A 24,288-nucleotide genomic window follows, 5' to 3' on the forward strand; every position below is an offset into this window, starting at 1 on the left:
CAGTGTTAGGAGACAGAGGGTGATGGTTGTTTTTGTGATAGGAAGCCTGTGTCAAGTAGTGTTCCGCAGGAATCAATGCTGGTTCCCTTGTTGTTTGTAGTGTACATTAATGATCTGGCCGTGAATGTAGAAGTTATGATAAGTAAGTTCGCAGATGACTTACGGAGGTAACCCTTGGATTACAGGATGATGAAGACAGGCTGGTTAGATGGGCAGAGGAATAACAAATTAACTCAGCTCCTCGGTGTCATATTTTGTTAAGTGCTGTCTTCATGTCACTCTAACCTCACATCTGGAATTCAGCTTTTAGAAATGCTAGATACTAAGCAACTCAGGGCCACTTTTTGCTGTACCCCATCAAATGTTGCAGGAGAAGGTAGATTGTACTGCAAGGTAATACAACTCAATATAATATTTTTATAATGCCACCTCTATAAAGTAATGTTTAAAAATACATATTAAACAGTTTTAGTTAAGGAAACAATTATTTTAAACTAAGAAACTTTCCATACTCAGTGAGTAGCTCTTGAACTTCAGGGTTTTATGGTAATGGCTGGCATTTAACTTCCATCTGTCTCTCTTGACTTTTCATCCAGCTGGGGTTAATTGGCAACTTGCTAAGCTGATGTTTGTTTCAAATGGCAATATTTGCAATATTGTCTTTCATAATTGTGTGAGCTGATAAGTATGGGCTAAATATTTCATTGAATATACATAATATTGCTATAAATGCTTATGGTATAATCAGGCTCATTTTGTTTTTCAGCAATGTTGAGGATGTCTGATGACCATGTTTTGCCAGAGTTAAACAAGGTAAATTGCAGAACTTCATTAAAAGTTTAAGTTATATTGTTATTTTTAATATTAGAAAGAACTAAAACATCTTGCATTTATATAGCATACTTTAAATAGAGGAATCCACATAGGGGTGGGTGGAGAAATTAAATGGGCACTTAAATTGAAAGAGGTACTCAGAAGAGTGCCCCAAAAAAAAGGTTTTTAAGGAGGAATAAGAGGTGGAGAGACTTTTGGGATGGAAATTCAAAGCATGGGGCTTTGGAAGCTGAAGGCACAGCTGTCAATGATGGGTTGAAGGCGAGGCAGGGGTACACAATTGGCCAGAGAGCCAGGAATAGAAAGTTCAGAGATGAAAATTTTTGGGGTGGAGCATGTTACAGAGATAGAAGCAAGACTATGGTGGACTTCGAATATAAACATGATGCTGCATTATGGTCTAGATGTAAGAAAGCCCTAAAATGGCAGGTCACGGTACAGTTTGGAATATAAAAATATTATTTTTCAGCTATTTGTGTTTTAAAATTAGGGATTACCTGGAATTTAAAAAAGGAAATGCTGCTTGAGCTTTTCCTCCACTTTAAGACTTGGTCCAGGGACTGGTTTAGCACACTGGGCTAAATCGCTGGCTTTGAAAGCAGTCCAAGGCAGGCCAGCAGCACGGTTCAATTCCCGTACCAGCCTCCCCGAACAGGCGCCGGAATGTGGCGACTAGGGGCTTTTCGCAGCAACTTTATTTGAAGCCTACTTGTGACAATAAGCGATTTTCATTTCATTTAATTTAATTTAAATTTCAGTTGTATCGCATTTTGTATTATTTACCCTTTTGATGAAATAGTTACAAATAAAATTCTTTCTCATTTATAATCAGTGGTATAGACGCATCATTCCAGAAATAGGCAAAATGTTCAAATGTAAAATACTGGCTGTTATTGGCCAACAGCCCCTTATAACAAGCCAACTTAATAAGAAAAAACTAGAAATCTGAAACAAAAGCAAAATGCTGGAAATAGACAGTAGGTCAGTATACCTAAAGGGAAAGGCAGGCTAACATATCAGGAGTGTAACCTTTCATCGGAAAGGAACTAAAGTGTCATTTGATGTTTCCAAAGAAAGCACTGTCGTCTGCAACAGCTACTCAACTTTATTAAAATAGTATCAAGGGCGGCATTGTGGCGCAGTCACCGACCCCGGATCACTGTCTGTGTGGAGTTTGCACATTTTCCTCATGTCTGCGTGGGTTTCACTCCCACAACCCAAAGGTGTGCAGGGTAGGCGGATTGGCCACGCTAAATTGCCCCATAATTGGAAAAAAATTATTGGGTACTCTTTTAAAAAAAAATAATAATAATAATTTTAAATAATAATTGGGTACTCTAAAATAAGAAAAAAAGTAATATCGAAGAACATGACTGTAAATTTACATTCAATTTCATGAAAGTTCACCAGCTGAGGTCATTGATCAGCAGCAGATATTATGAACAATCGGTATCTTTGTTTGTAGACATTACAATTTATAATTGGAATAAAATACAATTAGAACTGACATTCAACCTCCTTCATAGTTTCAGTTTTTTTTGTTAAGTAAGGGCAGTAAGGAATATGGAGCAAAGGCAAGAAAATAGTGTTGAGTTGCAGATTAGCCATGATCTAATTGAATGACAGAGTAGGTCCGATAGGATAAATGACATGTTCCTGTTCCAAATATTCCTATGGCCTTCCTCTTACAAATATACTTTTGTGAAACAATCTGCTTTGGAACCATGCCATTTTGAATAAGTTAACAGTGTAAATCTGAGAACTGCCAAGATAGAACTATTGAGGCTTATTAAATCAAATGGAAACTCATGCTTAATATTTACGCAGCCATTTACTTTAATGTTATTTTAAATACAGATGACACATAAAGATGTATCATTTGTGGCTGACTTCCTATCTGAGCACTTTAAAGAGGTAAGCTTTCAATTGTAATTATTTATTCATTCGTTTTTTAAATACAATTTTACAATTATTCATTGGAAAAAAGAAGGAAGCGCTGAGGAATTCTGTTCCTTTTGGAAATTGATGGCTTATCAAACCAATGCTACAAACTCATATTATTCCATAATGAATTCTTGCAATTTAGTCGTGCGAGAGATTCTGGAACTTTATATACTTTGATATTTTATTGATTTTTTTTTTTTTTGCAGGTTACTTCAAAGAACATAAAGAGAAGCAGGAATAGGCCATAAGGCACTTTGAACCTGCACCACCGTTTAATGAGATCACAACTGATCCTCAACTTTACTTTCTTACCTGATCCCCATATCACTTGATTCCCTTAGCGTCCAAAAATGTATCAGTTTCTTGAACATATACAATGACTGAGCAATTCAGGGAACTGAGAGTCCAATGATTCACAGCCCTCTGAAGAAATTTCTCCTTATTTCAATCTGAAATCACAGTCCCGTTATTCTGAGACTTTGCTGCTTGGACTAGACGCACCAGCAAGGGATACATCCTCTCAGCATCTTCCCAATCACTCCCTTTAAGAATCTTGTATACAGTATTTCAATGAGATCACCTCTATTCTTCTAAATTCCAAACAGTATATGTCCATTCTACTCAATCTCTCCTCATACAAAGCACTCTCTTTCCAAGAATGAATCAAGTGAACCTTTGTTGGACCCCCTCGAAGGCAAGCTTGTCCTGCCTTGAGTAGAGAGACCAAAACTACACACACTACTCCTGCACACAGTACTCCAGGTATGGGCTCACCAAAGTCCTGTATAAGTGCAGCAAGACATTCGTACTTCTGTACAACAACCTTCTTGCATTGAAAGCTAATTTACTTTCCTAACTGCTTGCTGTACCTGTACATCCTTATTGGCCATTGGTCACTTTTGCCAATGTCAGCCCTCGGAAAAAGACTCTTTGATGAGCAAGTTAAAACTATCTTGCAAGGCTTCTAAACTCCCAGTAAAACTATTCCCAGTATGGTTTCTCAAAATATAGAGCATGTCCATTCAGCAAAAAAGTTCTCTTCATTATCTTTCGGGAAATCACTCATGCTTTCAGGCCAGAACAGCATTCAAATAATCCGTTTATTTTTGTCTTTCCCTGACGGAGCAGAATCCAGCTGGATAACTTGGGTTCATTCTGGTGATGTTCCATTGCCAACTTATTGAGGGTTTTTTCTCAGTATTATCTGTAAGATAGATAACTGGAGTCGTGTGTATTCACTCAACAGACATTATTGTCTTAATCTGACATTTGAAGATAAGAAAGCATCAAAGCAGTGTGTCATTTTAAACTACCTGTAATATTTAGTTCCACTGCTGGTTTCTGTCCACCTCTGATTGTGCCTGTGTGAATCCTGAAGAAACAAAGTTCTGGTTTACTTCTGGATAGGTTAGGTCACCTTTCATTTGGAAGATGTTTACCCTCTTAACCCAAAAGTGCAGGACTGTTTGGAGCTGTTATGTTTAGTTTGTGTAAGGACAGCATGGTGGCACAGTGCTTAGCACTGCTGCATCACGGTGCTGAGGACCTGGGTTTGATCCTGTCCATGTGGAGTTTACACATTCTCCCCATGTCTGCGTGGGTCTCACCCCCACAACTGAAAAAGATCTGCAGGGTAGGTGGATTGGCCATGCTAAATTGCCCCTTAATTGGAAAAAAAATTGGATACTCTAAATTTATTTAATTTTTTTAAAAATAAATTTAGATTACCCAATTATTTATTTTTTTCCAATTAAGGGGCAATTTAGTGTGGCCAATCCAACTACTCTGCACATTTTTGGGTTGTGGGGGTGAAACCCACGCAGACACGGGGAGAATGTGCAAACTCCACACGGACAGTGACCCAGAGCCGGGATCGAACCTGGGACCTCAGTGCCGTGAGGCAGCTGTGCTAACCACTAGGCCACCATGCTGCCCATTATTTAATTTAATGTTTAGTTTGTGTATTACATTGCTCGTACTGTTTCTTAACGCCGGCGTCCAGAAAATTAAATGTTCAGTTTAGAATTCGATACTGTACAAATGGAATAGAGAAAGATAACCTTACTAACAAGTCAACGTGAATTTCCAAAAGGTCATTGATTTATTTTCCCCCTCTGAGTGAGCAAATTCTAATTCTTATTAGAGATTAAACAAGGAATGAAGAACTTAAATAATCACTGATTATCTAAATAACCTGTTCTAAACCTTTTAATAAATAATGCTAGGGGTTTTCAGTATACTTATGCTTATGTAATTGTATGTGCACCAAATTTAGGGGATGTTTTTATGTTGGATAACAGTACAATTTAAAATATAATCTATACCACAATTATGTTTAGAGATTATTCAGGAAATATCACCCGGTGTTGATTTTCAACCAAGTTTTGTCTCTTGTTTCGCAAAGGCACCAGAGCTTTATGATCAAAAGGGTCAATATTTTAACGTGGAGAGAGTTGGTCAGGTATGTCATTTTGTATCATTAAGCTTGGTCTGACTTAATATGTGATAGATTTTCTAAATACTGACATGTTTTAGGTTACACGAATAGTGTGTCTCAAGTATCATCTTTCTGTTTACAATTTGAGAATGATATGCTGAAATTAATAAATGTTATCTCAAGTTTACAAGACAATTGGAGGAAACAATTTTCCATAATTATTTTACAATGTATATGATAATTATAGCATAGTTGATCCCTGCAGAAATTTTAGAAAATGTATTGTAAGGATCCTACTGTTAATCCCTTTTAGTTTCCTTTTAATTTCTGTTATTCTGTTTCAATTTTTGTACCTGGAGAATTAATGGGACCTATGCTTTTAAGATGGGCTTCACCTTTATTTTAAAAAGCAGCACTCCAGCAGGATGTGCTGTTTGGTCTGATATTAGTGATGGTCTTGGCTGGCAGTCAATGAGCTGATATTTGATGCTGATTGGTGCTGGCTATTCTGGAATGTTCCTTCTTTTGTGGGAATGTGTTTTGCTCTTAATTCTGATTTTGGCAGAAGCTGGAAGGTTACAGCTTTGATTTCTCTCTCTCACCTGATGGATTCTTTCTGAAGGATCAGAGTAAAGACCTTTCTCTCTGCAAAGCAAGTTTGAGCTGCAAATAAAATCCAGTCCAGCATCAGCTGCAGGCAGAGTCAGTTGTTTAAAACCTTTTTAAAATCACGTGTGGGGTACTCTGCTCTTACCTCAGGAAGACTGTTGGACATTTTGGTGGAGTTGGGCACAAATAAGAATTCACAGGTCAGAGGCTATTCTTTTGGAGTGAAGGCCAAGGTTCATAAATTTAAAGTGATTTCCCCAGAGGGAATCCTGCAGCCTGGGAGTTCTGACTGAATATTACTACCTGAAGATAACTGTTGGTTTCAATCACTCTGAAGGACAGCCTACTGTTGCAATGACTCCAACATCCGAAGCAAGGACACTCATATTCCATTAAAAAATTTAATTCCTATTACTTTTACCTCTCCCTCTGTTTTTATCTGTCTTGCATGTGTATTTGGGTAGAGGTGGGACGGTAAAAGGGAGGAGTAGTAGATTAGCTGTCCATTATTTCATTATAAGTATTGCATGTCTTAACTCTTTTTGTTATAAATAACTTGCAGTTAAGGGCTAAAGATCTCAGAAACTTTAAAGAAATTATTGGTTAATTCACTTGTGTTGGGACTCCGGCGTCTGTGGGGCTGGAATCGACCGCGCACTAACCCAAGGTGTCGTAACAGTATAAATTCTTGTAACAGTGTAATTGAAATGTGATGATTTTTGATTAATCTTAAAGAATAAATGTTTTTTGCATCTGCTTTATTTCATTCTTCCCCTGAAAGCCATGCCTTTTCAGCACTGAATTGGAAGTTGGTTAAATTCTGCAATTTGTTTTACAGTATTTAAAAGATGAGGATGATGACCTCGTAACTCCTCCAGAGACTGAAGGGAATCCTTGGTTTTCTTTCTTACAGAACAGTGTCCATCTTAAGGGTACAAATAGTACTTACCATTTTGAATTCAATGTTGGTGGGAACAGGGGGTCTAGGGTCAAGGACTTAAAATCTAAATCAGACCATTCTATGGGTTGATAGTTTTCCCTAATGGTACTTTGAGTAGCCTCAATTAAATTCCTAATAATTTCCTAACTTGCACAGATTGACCATTCTACAAAGGTGAATTATATTTGGGAAATAATCTACTTCTGACAGAGGTACATTGTTGGGCAGAGTAAAGAGAGCTGTCCTCCTGATCTAACTGTGCTGCACTTCCTGCAGGATTTACTGCTACTATTACTTGTCTCAAATTGTAAACGTTCCATTAATCCTTCACCTTCACGAATACAAGATTAATTGTCCCAGATCTTCCAATCAGTGTCAGAGAGGGTGCCTCTGCCATTGACGGCAATTTAATCCAACCATTTACCATTTTAAACAGAGCCTTTGCGTCTACCAGATGCTGGCTCCAGCAGGGAAAACGGTAAGGGGGCAAATTGTTGAGTATCATTCCAGCACAGACTTTCCCCTTTTACTTGTCATGAACTGACAAGGTCCTTAAGGTCTGTCTTCAGTTTATTGATTTACATGGTTTAAAATTATCTGCCAACTGCTAACATTACATAATCTCCTCTCACTGACAGTGCCTTCAACTTCCGACAGTCTTTACCACCCCTCCCTCACCCCAGACAGTCTTTACCCCTCCCTCACCCCCGATGATCTTCCCCCCTCCCTCACCCTCGACGGTCTTCACCCACCTCTCACTCCCGACGGTCTTCACCCCTCTCTCACCCCCGACTGTCTTCCCCCCTCCCTCACCCCCGACGGTCTTCACCCCTCCTTCACTCCCAACAGTCTTCATCCCTCCCTCACTCCCCACCGATCTTCACCCCTCCCTGACCCCCGACGGTCTTCACCCCCCCCTCAGCCCCGACGGTCTTCACCCCTCCCTCACCCATCTTCACTCCTCCGTCATCCCCGACGGTCTTCACTTCTCCCTTACCCCAATGAACTTCACCCCTCCCTCGCCACTGACGGTCTTCACCCCTCCCTCACTCCCAACAGTCTTCACACTTCCCACCACTGCAGTCTTCACCCCCGTGGTCTTCACCCGTCCCTCACCCCTGGCGGTCTTCACCCCTCCCTCATGCTGGACTATCTTCACCCCTCCCTCACCGCCAGACTGTATTCACCCGTCCCTCATTGCTGGACAGTTTTCACCCCTCCCTCAACCCCTCTCCCCCTTTGGCGGTCTTCACCCCTCCCCCACCTTCACCTCTCCTTCATCGTCTGACGGTCTTCACCCCTGACAGTCTTCACGCCTCCCTCACTCCCGACAGTCTTCATCTCCCTCCTTCACGACCGACCGTCTTCACACTACTCCCTCGCCACCCAACAACATTCACCCCCCTCTTTCATCACCAATAGTGTTCAACACCTCCCTCACCCCCGACAATGTTCAACCTCCCACAGCACCCTCCTCTCAACCACAAAAAAGCTCAACCCTGCTCCACATACCTTTGTCCAGCAATGCTGACTCTTCCAACCAAAGAGGAGCTAGGGAATTCGGAAGATGAGTTGGGAGAGGAGGGACAGCACTCTGTTGTGGGGAAAGGGAGGTCAGCACTATCAGCTGAGGAGCATGGGAGTGGGGTGGTGGTGGTATCGAACAAAGCTGGGGTAGTAGGTGCATCAGAGGAGAGTGAATTTGCTGGGTGTGGACAGGCTAAGGGGAGTGAACATTGACAGGTGTGGAGAGGCCATGAGGAGTGAACATTGCTGTTTGTGGAGGGGCCATGATGAGTGAACATTACAGGGTGTGGAGGGGCCAAGGAGACTGAACATTGCCGGTTGTGGAGGGGCCATGAGGAGTGAACATTGCTGAGTATGGAGGGGCCATGGGGACTGAACATTGCGGGATGTGGAGGGGCCATGGGGACTGAACTTTGCAGGGTGTGGAGGGGCCATGGGGACTGAACATTGCCGGTTGTGGTGGGGCTATGGGGACTGAACATTGCGGGGTGTGAAGGGGCCATGGGGACTGAACATTGCCGGTTGTGGAGGGGCCATGGGGACTGAACATTGCGGGGTGTGAAGGGGTCATGCAGAGTGAACATTGCTGAGTGTGGAGGGGCCATGAGGAGTGAACATTGCTGAGTGTGGAGGGGCCATGAGGACTGAACATTGCGGGTTTGGAGGGGCCATGAGGAGTGAACATTGCTGAGTGTGGAGGGGCCATGGGGACTGAACATTGCGGGGTGTGAAGGGGTCATGCAGAGTGAACATTGCTGAGTGTGGAGGGGCCATGAGGAGTGAACATTGCTGAGTGTGGAGGGGCCATGAGGACTGAACATTGCGGGTTTGGAGGGGCCATGAGGAGTGAACATTGCTGAGTGTGGAGGGGCCATGGGGACTGAACATTGCGAGGTGTGAAGGGGCCATGGGGACTGAACATTACAGGGTGTGGAGGGGCAATGGGGACTGAACATTGCGGGGTGTGGAGGGGCCATGGGGACTGAACATTGCTGAGTGTGGAGGGGCCATGGGGACTGAACATTGCGGGGTGTGGAGGGGTCATGAGGAGTGAACATTGCGGGGTGTGAAGGGGTCATGATGAGTGAACATTGCTGAGTGTGGAGGGGCCATGAGGAGGGAACATTGCAGGGTGTGAAGGGGCCATGGGGACTGAACATTACAGGGTGTGGAGGGGCCATGGGGACTGAACATTGTGGGGTGTGAAGGGGCCATGCGGACTGAACATTGCCGGTTGTGGAGGGGCCATGAGGAGTGAACATTGCTGAGTGTGGAGGGGCCATGGGGACTTAACATTGCGGGGTGTGAAGGAGTCATGCAGAGTCAAGAATGCTGGATGTGGAGGGGCCATAGGGAGTGAAAGTTGCCTGGGTGGGAATGTTGCCGGGATGTGAACATTGTCAAGACAGGAGGGGGGTTCAACATTCCTCAGACGATGGGGGGGGGGGGGGGGGGGGGGGGGGGAAGAGAGGGGGAGGGGGGGGGAGGGGAGAGAGAGATGAACATTGCTGGGGGTACTTTGACACTCCAGCTTATTTACTTGTGGTTAAGCTGGTTTTAACATGTTGGGGGAAAGTCTGAAGTAAATCTGTGCAAATACAAGGTTAAGCATAGCACAAACAGCCCACGTTTCCATGGTTCTGGCCAATCTTATCCCACTGTTAGAATCATAGAAAAATCCAGGCAGGGTAAAACCAGCGATCAGAACATTAAACTTCCTGCATAAATACTGCAGATCTGCACAACAAACATCAGTGATGTAAATTAAATCAGAGGCCTCTTCACATATTGAAAGATTTGAGCCATTGGGCGCAATTTAATAGGAATGAAACAGAGTCCTTTTTCGAGGCTTGATTTGCTGGGTGTTTCCTTACAGCGCCGAGAGCGACCCCGCTATTAAACAGGACTCTACTTTCCTGGGCCTCGGCGAGGAACGCCCCGCTGAAGCCACACTGAGGCTTATTACCAGCACTAGCGAGCTGACCTCTTTTTAAATGGTGCCCTGATCTCTGAACCCCCACCACCCTAAATTACCAATTAGGGGGTCCTCAAGCCCCCCCAGACCCCATTCATTAGGGCAGCGCACCCCCAGGCCCGATCCCTAGCAAGGGAAAGCCTGGCACTGCTACCTGGGAACCCTGGCACTGCCAGAGTGGCATCCAGGTGGCACTGATAAAGTTCCAGGCTGATGATGCCTGGTAACATCGGTGGTGCCAGGGTGCCACCTGGCCCGACCACCTTGGGGTCCCCAATCGCCAGGGAAACCCCACCCCCCTCCCCCAAGTGCCAGTATGCCTGGTCCACGTTTATGGAAACCAGTGCTGAACGGTGCCTGTTCAGGGTCTACAGGGTGAGGCCATTAGATCCTGTACCTTTGCACCTTGGGTAACTCCAGCGCAACTTAACCTCAACCTAACTGCTCACTTGAATATGCAGATAAACGGAATGAGGTTGATAGATCAAGCCCCTTATGTTTGTATTAACTGGTATAAGTTTACAACCTCTTTCTTTTCCTTTGATTCCATTTATGATTGCTTTGCATACAATTTTTCAATATCTAATATACTGAGTTTAACTTCCAAAAGAATATTTTTAATTATCTGCATAATGTAGGATTTTGCACAAAACGTTAGCTTATTTGTAGCACAATGTCAGGATAATTATTGTGATTTCTAACATTTCTTCGCAGAAAGTCCGTTGCTTTTTCCTTATTTTCCCAAGAAATCACTGCATTATGTTAAAAGGCTAGTGGAAACACAAATTGATAGTTGCCTACAAAAACCAGCTGTAAGTATTCTATCACTTTGTTATAGTGAAACCACAACAAAATCTGTTTCATTATTTTCTGTTAATTGTTTTTTTGGTTTCTTCCATAGGAAGTGATTGGAAATTCTGTACGTCAAGTTGTCTACATGCCTTTATACAAGCTGCAGCCAGCGTAAAATTTCATTTTTATATTTGCTACAAGAAAATGAGCAGATTTTTAACTGTGTTAAATAAAAATTATTTTGTTAAATATAATTATTTAAATTGAAAGAAAGCACTTATTGTAAATTAATTTTGACTCTGCATAACCAACTGCAATTTTATTGGAGTAGTTTACAAATGTTGTTGAAATGAAGAGTCGTATAGATTTGTGACGATAATTGCTTCTGTTTAATTTCAGGGAGGGTATCGTGCCCAGATTTTCACTACCATCATTGTAAGTTCAAGGATAGCTTTAATTGTTCGCGTTTACAATCAGTCATTTCTGGAATTGAGATAGTAATTTTGGTTTCCCCCAATTTTCTGGCAGTTAAATTGAAATGTGCTATGTATTTTCTTAATAGTTGGAATGATAATTCTTCAAATCTACAATATGTAGTCTTCACGATGCACAGCATTGAATCTTCTAGAATCTACATTATGCGAAGGCCCACTGACCTTTCAAGGTGAGACCGGGTGCAAAGTGGTGATATTTGCAACTCAAGATTTTGTATTACTTGTGGATTATTTTTCTGATTATGAAAATTGTATGCAAGTGTTATGTATTTGCAAACTAAAACATGAAAGACCAGCCCATGATAAAATTCATAATTACCCTTCATTGATTTTCCACTTATGAGATTTGTAGATCACTTATTTATAAATCACATTCTACAGAACCTTATAGCATAATACATGTTCTTGAACTGCTCAGGATCAGGCAAGACGTTCAATTGATTTTTATAGATGTACGTGTAAAAAATAAAATAAAAAATGCCTACCTTTAGTTCTTGAACATCCCATGATTCTTCAAAAACATAAGTAATCAATGTGCCACTCATTGTGTAACAATTTTGCTGCATTATTTATTTAAGGTACCAGCTGCTCACCCATCAAACTACCATCTAGTTTACTAAATATTCATTGTAAGAATGCTATTTTTAAAAGTTGTTCAGTCCACTAAACCCACTTCTACTTCATTTTTTTTGCTGATTCTAGAAACCCTGCATGGTTCGATTAGCACTAACCCCTTTCAGTACAATATGGCCCACGTGACCATTGTTCGTGTGTGATTTGAGTGCTGACAAATTATTTGACTGCAGGAATGTCACAGCCAAACTCAATTCCTGTCATGCATATATATTGACAAGGGAAATTGAGTAGTGCCCAGTGTTAATTATGTATTAGTTGCATCCACTTTGCAGGTATTGTGAATTAACTTTGGATTAATTTGATCCTTCCTAATAGACACCAGCTTTAAAAATATAGAAACAGACTAAAACTGTGGTTGTTGAGTTATGAGGTTGTAATGTATAACTCTGTAAATAAATTATAAGTCTGTAAAGATTGGCTGCATCTTTTTTATTTTCCAAATGCCTTTCTGAAATATAACTCAGAAGATCTGACTAGTTTTCCTTTCCCCAATCTCAGGTGAACAATGGTCATGTGGGCCATATTGTACTGAGAGTGGTTAGTGCTAATCAAACCATGTATTGGCATCAGCAGGGTTTATAGAACTAGCAGAACAAATGAAATGGAAGTGGGCTTGGTGGTGTGAACAATTTTAAAAATAGGATTCTGGCAATGGATATTTAGTAAACTAGGTGGTAGTTTGACAGGCAAGTTCCTGGTATCTTGAGTAAAGTATGGAGAAAAAATTTATATCTGAAGAATTATAAGTTATCATGCCCTGAATGGCAGTTAGCTGAGATCAATGAATGCATCATAGACCAGGTATCAAATCTTGTGCCTTCCTGGTCTGAATGTTTAGCGTACTCAGTGAGCTGTTGGGGGGTCATATGCTTATTTTTGAAAATAAAAATTCACATGCTAAAATCTTGACCAATGACAAAGAAAGCTATGTTTTGTACTGGTGATTCGGTGGTTACCCCTAGACAGAACCCAGAGATTAATCGGATTCTCCTTTTGAAAGGGACTTAGTGAAACCTTGAACCAATAACTAAGGTGCATACATTCATGGTACTTAACTAGCCATGATCTGGCACAGTGCACAACATTTATTTACCGATAAATGCCGAATGGTGGACATTTTTTGTCTATCTTAACAATTGCAATAATGTAAGAGCTTTAATGAACTGTTTAACTGGATTGGATTTAGGCTGTTGTTTAATTTGAAAATGTTATGATTTTTAATTTCAAAAGGGTGAAGATTGTGTTGAACACTGACCTGAAAAAATAAATATTTGTTTTTTGATGAAATGTCTTAATGCCCATACAGGTGAAATCTTATGGACTCTCACTTAATTTTTAATATTCCTATTTGTGATGGTTTTGTACAGGTCTATTTCTAACTGGCTGCTTGCTGTAGAGTTTGGAGACCTTTTGTGTAGCACCAGAAGTGACAATAACAAAGAAAGGTGAGATTCCAATTATGCAATAATATGTTGAGCTTGTTCATGTGTTCGAGCATGAGCTCGAGAGGAACTTTGGTTCTAAATATTTAGTCTTATAAAGTCAGTTGAAATTACTCTTTATGATATATTGAAATGATTTAACAAATGAGGTATTGTGTACATACACTTTAAAAGGTATCTGTAGAACTTCTGTTTTTGTTCGGTGTTACTTGCTGATTATTGATGTGGAAAATTGAGTAAGCATTTGTGAAGCAGATATGGGGAATATCAAATGCAGAAAATATAGAGTAGGTTAGTACAAATCTAGGAAGACAAGTTCTAATTGTTTTCAGCGTACACATTTTATCAGAGCAAATCAAGTAAAGAGTACTATGACATAATTGCCAGACAGAAAAGAGACTGTACCGATGGGGTTCGATGTACCCAACAAACTGGGTTATTCCGGTTTGACTATATCATGAAAATGAAAAATGAAAATCGCTTATTGTCACGAGTAGGCTTCAATGAAGTTACTGTGAAAAGCCCCTAGTCGCCACATTCCAGCGCCTCTCTGGGGAGGCTGGTACGGGAATCGAACCGTGCTGCTGGCCTGCTTGGTCCATAAAGAACAAGTACACAATCTTCAAATTCAATACAACTGACATACATGACAGGGGCTGGTTTAGCTCACTCGGCTAAATCGCTGACTTTTAAAGCAGCCCAGCAGCACGGTTTAATTCCCGTACCAGCCTCCCCGGACAGGCGCTGGAATGTGGCGACTAGGGGCTTTTCACAGTAACTTCATTGAAGCCTACTCGTGACAATAAGCGATTTTCATTTTTCATTTCATTTCATTTGTTGTTTTTCATTTCTTTATAAATCTAGCTAGCTTCCTATACCTAAGAAGATGCCTCCTTTCTTGACCTAAACTTTCAGAAATTTGGAAGGACCTCGACCCTTGGCATGAGTCTGAGGAAAAGTTTTTTCAACAAAGACTGATTTTGCTCTTTACGTTGCATTGAAAATTTCACTTCATCAGCTATGTCTGTCTAACTCTGACTCAGATCTGAACTGGTTACAGGCACCACTTGTGTTGGAGTAACTATTGGTACTTTACTATCTCAACTGTCCAATTCATTTGATTCCTCCAAACTTCCTTTTTCTTTGTGAACTTCTGAAGGTAAAAAGGTTTTCTATAGATAGAACATAGAACAGTACAGCACAGAACAGACCCTTCGGCCCTCGATGTTGTGCCGAGCAATGATCACCCTACTCAAGTCAACGTATCCACCCTATACCAGTAACCCAACAACCCCCCCCCCCCCTAACCTTATTTTTTAGGACACTAAGGGCAATTTAGCATGGCCAATCCACCTAACCCGCACATCTTTGGACTGTGGGAGGAAACCGAAGCACCCGGAGGAAACCCACGCACACACGGGGAGGACGTGCAGACTCCGCGCAGACAGTGACCCAGCCGGGAATCGAACCTGGGACCCTGGAGCTGTGAAGCATTTATGCTAACCACCATGCTACCGTGCTCTATATGTACAAGCCAAACCTTATCACTACCCAACATTGTGGCTAAATATTTGTGAGGGCTTCATGACTCTTTCTGAGAGCTACTACAGCCATTTATGATGTTCTTTCATTTTAACCGCCTGATTCTCTCTCTACCCCTATCACAACTGTCTTTCTGCCTGAATTGTTCTTTTGTTTAGAAAATATTTTATTGAGGCATTTATAATTTTAACATTGCAAACAACAGAGATCTAACACACCCAAAAACCCCACAATAACATGCCCAACTCCCCCCAGCACTAAACCCATACATGATTCCCCGCCCTTATTCGTCACTTGCGTGGCTCTCTTTCCCCCCGCCCCCCCTGCTGACGGTCCATTCTCCTTCAAGAAGTCAATGAACGGCTGCCACCTCAGAGCGAACCCTGTAATGAACCCCTAACGGCAAACTTCATTTTCTCTAGCCGAAGAAACCCTGCCATGTCGCTGACCCAAACCCTCGACTTTGGAGGCTCTGAGTCCCTTCTTCCCAGCAAAATTCGCCTCCAGGCCACCAGGAGTCATCAGTGACCACACCGATGCCCCCTCCAGTCTCATGTGCTGCCTCCATTGCCCTCACACTCTCAGCTCTGCCATTACCACTGGCCTTGTGGAGTACCGAGCCAGCGAGAACGGCAGAGGTGCCGTTAACAAAGCTTTCAGACCCGTGCCCTAGCAAGATGTCGCCTCCACTCGCTCATACCGATCCCTCCCCCACTACCCATTTCCTAACCATCGATATATTAGCCGCCCAGTAGTAATTAATAAAGTTCGGAAGGGCCAAGCCCCCCTCCCCGTGCCCTCGCTCAAGAAGAACCTTCTTCACCCTCGGGCTTTCCCAGCCCATATAAAACCCGAGATCGCCTCATTCATCTTCCTACAAAATGCCTCGGGGATGAAGATTGAGAGACACTGAAACACAAACAGCAATCTTGGGAGGACTATCATTTTCACAGTCTGTACCCTCCCCGCCAATGACAGTGGGAGCACGTCCCCTACGGATGCCCCCTTTCATTTGCTCAATCACCCTGCACAAATTTAGTTTATGAAGCTGCCCCCAGTCTCTTGCCACTCGAATCCCCAGGTACCTAAAACACCCTCCCACCACTTTGAACATAAGCTGCCTCAGTCTCCTCTCCTTCCCCCTTGCCTGGATCGCAAAAACCTCACCCTTGCCCATATTCAGTTTGGAACCTGAGAACCGACCAAATTCCTCCAATATTCCCATAATCCCTGCAATTTCCCCAACAGGTCTGTTATATAAAGGAGCAAATCGTCCGCATAGAGTGAGACCCTATGTTCCACCCCCCTCTCACTATCCCGCCAAATGTTCGATGCTCTCAGCGCCATTGCCAAAGACTCTATGGCCAGGGCAAACAGTAGTGGGGAGAGTGTATACCCCTGTCTTATCCCCCGACACAGACTAAAATATTCCGATCGAACCCAGTTTATCCTTACATTCGCCACCGGTGCCTGATATAGCAACCGGACCCAATCCACAAAACCGTGCCCAAACCCAAACCTTCCCAGGACATCCCACAAGTACTTCCACTCGACCCGATCAAAAGCTTTTCTGCATCCATGGCCACCATCACCGTGACCTTGCGCCCCTCCGCAGGCATCATTATCACATTTAGGAGCCGCCTAATGTTGGACGTCAGGTGTCGTCCCTTAACAAATCCCGTCTAGTCCTCCCTGAACACAATCCTCTATACCTATGGCCAAGATCTTTGCCAGAATTTTGCATCCACATTTAGCAGGGAGATTGGCCTATGAGAACCACAGCTCTCCAGATCCTTATCCCGCTTCAAAATGAGGGAGAGCGATGCCTGCGATAAAGTTGGGGGGAGCACTCCCAGCTCCTTGGACTCATTAAAAGCCTTTACCAGAACGGCTCCAACAGCCTGGAAAACTTTTTATAAAACTCAACCGGCTATCTGTCTGGTCCCGGGCATTACCCGATTGCATCACCCCTAACCCGCCTATAACCTCCCCAAGCCCAATTAGGGCACCCACTGCAGTCTTGACGCTCATTGTAAAGCCCATCATCCAGAGACTCCGCATACCTCCTGTCCACCTGTAAAATCTCACCTCCCAGCCTGTCCAACTCCACCTGCTCAGCCTTCTCCTTATGGGCCCGAATTGAAATGAGTTCCCCGCTAATAACCGCTTTCAGTGCCTCCCAAACCACCCCTGCCGAAACCTCACCCGTGTCATTGATCCTTATATATCCCTGGATGACCTCCCTCACTCGCTCACATGCCTCCTCCTCTGATAACGGCCCCACATCCAACCTCCATTGCGGGCGCTTGGCCTTTCATCTGCTAACTTGCAAATCTACCCAGTGCGTGGCGTGGTCGGACACCACTATTGTTGAATATTCAGCAACTATCACCTCGGCCAGCAGCGACTTATCCATAACGGAAAAAGTCTATCCGGGAATACACCTCATGCAGATGGGAGTAGAACGAAAACTCCTCACACCTCGATCTCCCACATCTCCACGGATCGACCATCCCCCCACCATGTGCTCCATGAACCCCCGGAGCTCTTTTGTCATAGCTGACACCTTCCCAGACCTAGAACTCGACCGGTCCAATCTTGGATCAAGGACCGTGTTGAAATCTCTTCCGATAATCAGTCAATGTGAATCTCAGTCTGGGATCTTCCCCAGAACCCGTCTAACAAACTCAATGTCATCCCAGTTCGGGGCATATTTATCTACCAGTACCACGGTAATTCCCTCCAGCTTCCCACTAACCATAACATAACTATCCCCCAGGTGCGCTTCTATATTCCCCACCTCGAATGCCACCCGCTTATTAACCAAGATCGCCACCCCCCTTGTTTTAAAGTCCAACCCCGAATGAAACACCTGTCCAACCCATCCTTTCCTTTACCTAATCTGGTCCCCCACCTTCAGATGTGTCTCCTGCAACATAGCCACGTCCACCTTCAGTTGCCTTAAGTGTGCGAAAACATTGGCCCTTTTGACTGGCCCATTCAGTGCCCGAATGTTCCACGTGACCAGCCTGGTCGGAGGGCACCCTGCCCCCCCCCCGCCGACTCGCCATACCTTCTGCCAAATATGCGACTTCTCACTCCATGGCTGCCACCGGAAGCGACTGTTCTTCTACTGACCGTGCTAAATGTGGCTTCAGCAATTAAAACCACCTTCTAGGTTGTCGTGTGAGCAACAATCAGCTGGCATTGTGCTGGCAGTAGTGTGAGGTTTGTTACAGTAAATAAACAATGAATTGCCCTCAACTCATTGAGACCTGGGGCGGAATTCTCCGACCCCCCGCAGGGCCGGGGAATCGCCCGGGGCCGGCGTAAATCCCGCCCCTGCCGTAGCCGGAATTCTCTGCCACCCGGGAATCAGCGGGAGCGGGAATCACGCCCCGCCGATCGGCGTGCCCCCGCGGCGATTCTCCGGCCTGCGATGGGCCAAAGTCCTGCTGCTGACAGGCCAATCCCGCCGACGTGGTTTAAACCACCTCTGGTACCGGCGGGATTGGTGGTGCGAGCAGGCCCCCGGGGTCCTGGGGGGGGCGCGGGGCGATCGGACCCCTGGGGGTGCCCCCACGGTGGCCTGGCCCGCGATCGGGGCCCACCGATTGGCGGGAGGGCCTGTGCCGTGGGGGCATTCTTTTTCATCCGCCGCTGCACGGCCTCCACCATGGTGGAGGCGGAAGAGACCCCCCTACCGCGCATGCGCGGACCGGCAAAGGCCTTTCGGCCAGCCCACAACGCCGGGCGGCATTACGCCAAAGGCTGTTGGCACCAGTTTTGGCACCGGCCGGCGGAGCAGAAACCACTCCGGCTCGGGCCTAGCCCCTCGGAGTGGTTGTCGCCACTCTGCTCTGCCAGGACCCCCTGCCCCACCGGGTAGGGCAGAATCCCGGCCCTGATGTTTCTTCTAATTTGTATCTAACATTTGCTTAATAGGGCCATGTTTAACCATTTGTACTGTGCGTTCTACTGCTCCATTTGAAGCAGGATAATGCTAAAAGCTAACCTACCTGAAAGTTAACATCCATGTGCAGCAAGCAATTAGGAAGCTAATTGTATGTTCGCCTTTATCGCACGAGGATTTGAGTACAGGAGTCTTGCTTCAGTTAGATAGAACCTTGGTTAGACTGCACCTGAAGTACTTTGTGCAGCTTTGGCATCCCTTACCTGAGGAAGAATATTATTACCATAGAGGGAGTTCAACAACGGTTTACAGACTTGTTCCAGCGATGGCGGGTCTGCCCTACGAAGAGACATTGGGGAATACTGGCCCAGTATTCTCTAGAGTTTGAACAAATGAGAGGTGATCTCATCAAAACCTACAAATTACTTTATGGGATAGATAGGGTAGATGCAGGTAAGATGTTTCCCCTGGTTGGGGAGTCGAGAACTAAAGGACACAATTTCAAAATAAGGGAGCAGTCAATTAGGGCTGATATGAGGAGAATTATGTTTACTCAAAGGGTAGTGAATCTTTGGAATTACCGATCCCAGAAGGCTGTGGAAGCTCAGTATGTTTAAAACAGAGATTGACAGATTTCAAGATCGCAATGACAAAGAGATACACGAATAGTGTGGGTGATTAACCATGATCGTACTGAATGGTGGAGCAGGCTCAGTGGGCTGAATGGCATATGTTCCTACATAGTGACACTCTAATGTGTTTTACCCAATTCATTCTCATGAATTTTGCATATTCTGAACAAAACTGTGGTCCAATGTCGGACGCGATTTCCTCTGGGAACCCATAAGCAGGAAACAAACTGTAAAATATCTAGAATTCTGCTAGTAGTTTGCTTTATCGGGACCCCCTCAACGCACTTGTAATGACCATCTATCATGATGAATAGTTATTGCTTTTCAAATTCTGCAAAACCTGTGTGTCAATTCTGCCAGACTGTAGCTGGCCATTTCCTTTGTTGCAAAGGTACCGATGAGGTCTTCCTTTTTGGTGCTTGACATGCTCTACACCATTTCGCTGTCTTCTGTGTCCTTATCTAACCCTGACCACTAAAGATGGCTTCTTGCTAGACTCCTAGTCAAGCTCGTCCCGAAATTTTGATCTTTTCAGGAATTGTAACTTCCCGCATAACAGTGGATAACTCATTGTTTCTGGATTCGAAAATCAGGCCATTTCTTATAAGTATCTGTATCAGCCACCGATTTGCAATATTGTCATACATTCTTGCCAATACAGGGGCCCTATAAGTCCTACAATGTCATCTATTGTGACTGGCATCCCATTTACATGTGAAAAGAAAAATATAAATACATAAGCACTGGCATCGGATGAAGCATACAGGGTGTAGTGTTAATGAATACCTTGTATTTGGGTCACAAGGTAGACAGATGGGTTACAACCTACCAAGAATAAGGTTCAAGCAATAAGATTATCTCTGAGCTCCACGCAGCCTCTTTAGGGCTTAGTGAATTATTATGGTAAACTCATACCAAATTTCGTAAGCCTCTTGTGCCCATGGAATGGCCTTTTGAGGAAAGGTCGCAGCAGCAAAAGTGGGAGACTTTGGATTCAAACTAGCCATCAGTGGCTTATGATCAGCTTCGATCGTGAAACTATGGGCATACAAGTATTTGTGGAGATATCTTATTCCAAAAATCAAACACAATATTCCATGTTCTGAGCATAATTCTGTTTACTGGCACTCAGAATATTTTGTTTATTAAACATTCAACAGTAACAAAGATTTGAAAATCAACTCCATAACATTGCACTATTCACACTAACCATTAAACAAGGAAACGCCACTGTTCCATATTAGTACCAATACAAAAGGCAAATGCAATCAGTCTCTCCTCACCATTATCCAACACAGCACGTACTCTGCATGAAGGAGCATCACATGCTAGCTTAATCTTTTTGGACACATCATAACGTATAAGCATTGTACGATCTACCAATTTATGTCGACACAACTGGAAATCCTTGTCACTTTCATCCAATTCCACAGAACACTCTTCCTCAAAAGGTCATTCCATGGGCACAAGAGGCTTACGAAATTTGGTATGAGTTTACCATAATAATTCACTAAGCCCTAAAGAGGCCGGAGCTCATAGATAATCCTATTGCTTGAACCGTATACTTGGTAGGTTGTAACCCATCTTTGTCTACCTTGTGACCCAAATACAAGGTATTCATTAACACTACACACTGTATGCTTCATCCGATGCCGGTGCTTATGTAGTTACATTGTATACCTTGTGTTGTCCTATTATGTATTTTGTTTTATTCCCTTTTCTTCCCATGTACTTAATGATCTGTTGAGCTGCTCGCAGAAAAATACTTTTCCCTATACCTTAGTACACGTGACAATAAACAAATCCAATCCAATATTCTGCAGAGCTTTGAAACATTTTATGTCCCTTCACTTGAACTCCATGCTTTTCCAAATGCTGAAACACCTTATTCAACCTATCATCATGAGTTTGCCTGTTTGGAGCAACAATAAGTATGCCATCCACATGCGCACTACTCCCTGAATTCCTTGCAAACTTTGATTCAGTAATGCTTGAAAACTCCCAAGGGCTGAAGAAACACCAAGTGGCAGCCTATCAATCTAAAACAGACCCCTGTATGTATTAATAAGCAAATATGACTTGTACTTCTAACTCAAGCTACAGGTAGACATTTGTCAGATCTAATTTACTTTTTAAAAATCTGGCCTTCTGATAACTTTTAGAGCCATAGAGTTTTACAGCACAAAAAGAGGCCCTTCGGCCCATTGTGTCTGCACCAGCCATCAAGCACATATCTATTCTAGTCCCATTTTCCAGAACTTGGTCCGTAGCCTTGTATGCTATGGCGTTTCAAATGGGCTTCTTAAATGTTATAGGGTTCCCGCCTCTACCACCCTTTCAGACTATGAGTTCCAGATCCCTAGCACCCTCTGGGTGAAAAAGGTTTCCCTCAAATCCCCTGCCTCTCAACTTAAATCTGTGCCCCTGGTTATTGACCCCTCTACTAAGGGGAAATGTTTTTTTCCTATTTATGTCCCTCATAATTTTGTACACCTCAGTCAGGTCCCCTTCAGCCTTCGCTGCTCAATAGAAAACAACCCCCAGCCTAACCAGCCTCCCTTCATAGCTGAAATCCTCCAGACCAGGCAACATGCTACTGAATCTCTTCTGTACCCTTTCCAGTTCAATCACATCCTTCCTATAGTGTGACGACCAGAACTCCACATGGTACTCTAGCTGTGGCATCATGAAAGTTAATAATTTTATATAGCTTTATAAGTTTTATACAGCTCCATCATAACCTCCCTGCTCTGACATTCTATGACTCGGCTAATAAATACAAGTATCCCATATGCCTTCTTAACCACCTTATGTACCTACAGATAGTCCAAGATTTGCAAAGTATTGGGTAGATTACATTCCAGTACCTGATTTGTAGTTGCCTTATAACCCCCATATATCCTTACACTACCATCTGACTTTAGTAATACCACAATGAGAGGAGCAAATTACTCTGTTCTACTTTTGAGATAATGTTCTTGGTCTCGAGTCTTTTAGAGCACAGGGCACTGATTGATGTGTGCAGTAAATTGGTCTTGCACTCCCCTGGTTTTCCAGTTTCACTTGGCAATCATATTGTATTGTGTTGTGAATTTTGCTTCTACACAAAAAAGCTTGTTCTAATTTTACTTATGGTCTTTAACCAGTTTCTCCCTACTACGGCTAATTTTTCTCCCTTCACCACAACAATGGACAATTTTGTACATTGCTTCTTCTGTGCCACTGATACGGACACACTTCCCATTATGAGAATGTTCTTTCCTCCATAACTTCATAATTCTATGCATGATTTCTCCATTTAAAGTTGACTCAACTTTTCATGGTATTGTGATTTGGGAATCAAACTGTCTGCTCCATGTTTATTGGAGCTCCACCCAACTCTACTTAAACTATGTGTTCAGTAAATTTCTACTGAACATCCTTGATATCAGATCAGATGGCTCTAAACCAACCCTTCATCGACCTTTTGTCGTTCGACAATCATATGCAGTGACTGCCATTTCCTCCAGACAGCATTTACTCTGTTTACATTCCTTCGACATGCCTTGGCAAACTGACTCTTTCAGCTGTAGCATTCTGCCTTCTAAAGCTAATAATTCTGTGCCCAATTTTCGTCTGAGCATAGGACTTTGTCATACCACTGTTACTACTAGCTGCTATCGTTAGGGCCTTTGCTTGCTCAGCTGTAGCTTATTTACTTCAGCAGATGACTGCCAATTGTTAACTCTTGAATTTTTTGAAGTCACGTTCTGGCATGTCCATGGGCAATGGTGTTTCTCTGTTGAAATGCTCCAAAATTACGATGGATAGTTTTTTGAAAGCCACGATTAAGTCTCCAATGTCCTCACTGAGCAACTGATTTCTTGTTCCAAACATCGCTTTCAGCAATCTCCAATACTTGGGACTGTAGTGCTTCTCAAGCTTACACAGAATATCCAACAGCGGCATGTCTTGGCTTTACTGGGTGAGCAAATTCTTGAACGTTTTCATCAAGAAGATCACCATTTTCCTTTTTTTCCACTGCCTAATTGAAGCCAGATTATTGGGAACATCGAGGATATTATTAACAATGAAATACCTCTGTAGCTACTCCACAGATGCACTAAAAGACCCATGACTATACTCTAGCAGTAACCGAGTTATACATGTTGATTTAGCAATCGCAGATGGTCAGTCCACCCATTTGTAAAACAGCCATTTCATTAAAACTAGATTTTGGGAACCTGTGTCACCTCATTGCCAGACTGTGATATCTTTGCAGGACAGAAAATTGACTGTGTACATGCATGGAGTTTACTCTAGTTTGACTCTAATTGTATACATAAATGGCCACAAGAGGGTGATGTACCTAAATGAGAACTAGGGCGGAATTCTCCCCCCCCCCCCCCCCCCCTCACGCCGGGTGGGAGAATCGCCGGGACGCTGTGCGAGTCCCGCCACGCCACCCCGGCTCCCGCATGTGATTCTCTCCCCCCCCCCCCCAAACCAGCGCGGCGAGAATCACGGCTGGCCGCTCAGAGAATCGGCGCTCGCCATTTGCAAAAGGCGAGCGGCGATTCTCCGGTCCGAGC

General features: G+C 43.5%; 1 protein-coding gene across 3 annotated transcripts in view; it reads left to right on the top strand.

Moving 5' to 3' along the window:
• anapc4 (anaphase promoting complex subunit 4) overlaps positions 1-24,288 on the top strand; it is a 115,808-nt gene that overhangs the window by 77,638 nt on the left and 13,882 nt on the right. For all 3 annotated transcript variants that reach the window (XM_038791465.1, XM_038791463.1, XM_038791462.1), the window contains exons 18-26: positions 767-813; positions 2,692-2,748; positions 5,183-5,239; positions 6,663-6,756; positions 10,981-11,078; positions 11,168-11,229; positions 11,458-11,493; positions 11,621-11,722; positions 13,556-13,633. In XM_038791465.1, the coding sequence (XP_038647393.1) occupies positions 767-813; positions 2,692-2,748; positions 5,183-5,239; positions 6,663-6,756; positions 10,981-11,078; positions 11,168-11,229; positions 11,458-11,493; positions 11,621-11,722; positions 13,556-13,633 (631 nt within the window). The remainder of the gene's footprint in view (positions 1-766; positions 814-2,691; positions 2,749-5,182; positions 5,240-6,662; positions 6,757-10,980; positions 11,079-11,167; positions 11,230-11,457; positions 11,494-11,620; positions 11,723-13,555; positions 13,634-24,288) is intronic.

The sequence above is a fragment of the Scyliorhinus canicula genome, chromosome 3 (genome assembly GCF_902713615.1).
Source record: "Scyliorhinus canicula chromosome 3, sScyCan1.1, whole genome shotgun sequence".
Classification (NCBI taxonomy): domain Eukaryota; kingdom Metazoa; phylum Chordata; class Chondrichthyes; order Carcharhiniformes; family Scyliorhinidae; genus Scyliorhinus; species Scyliorhinus canicula.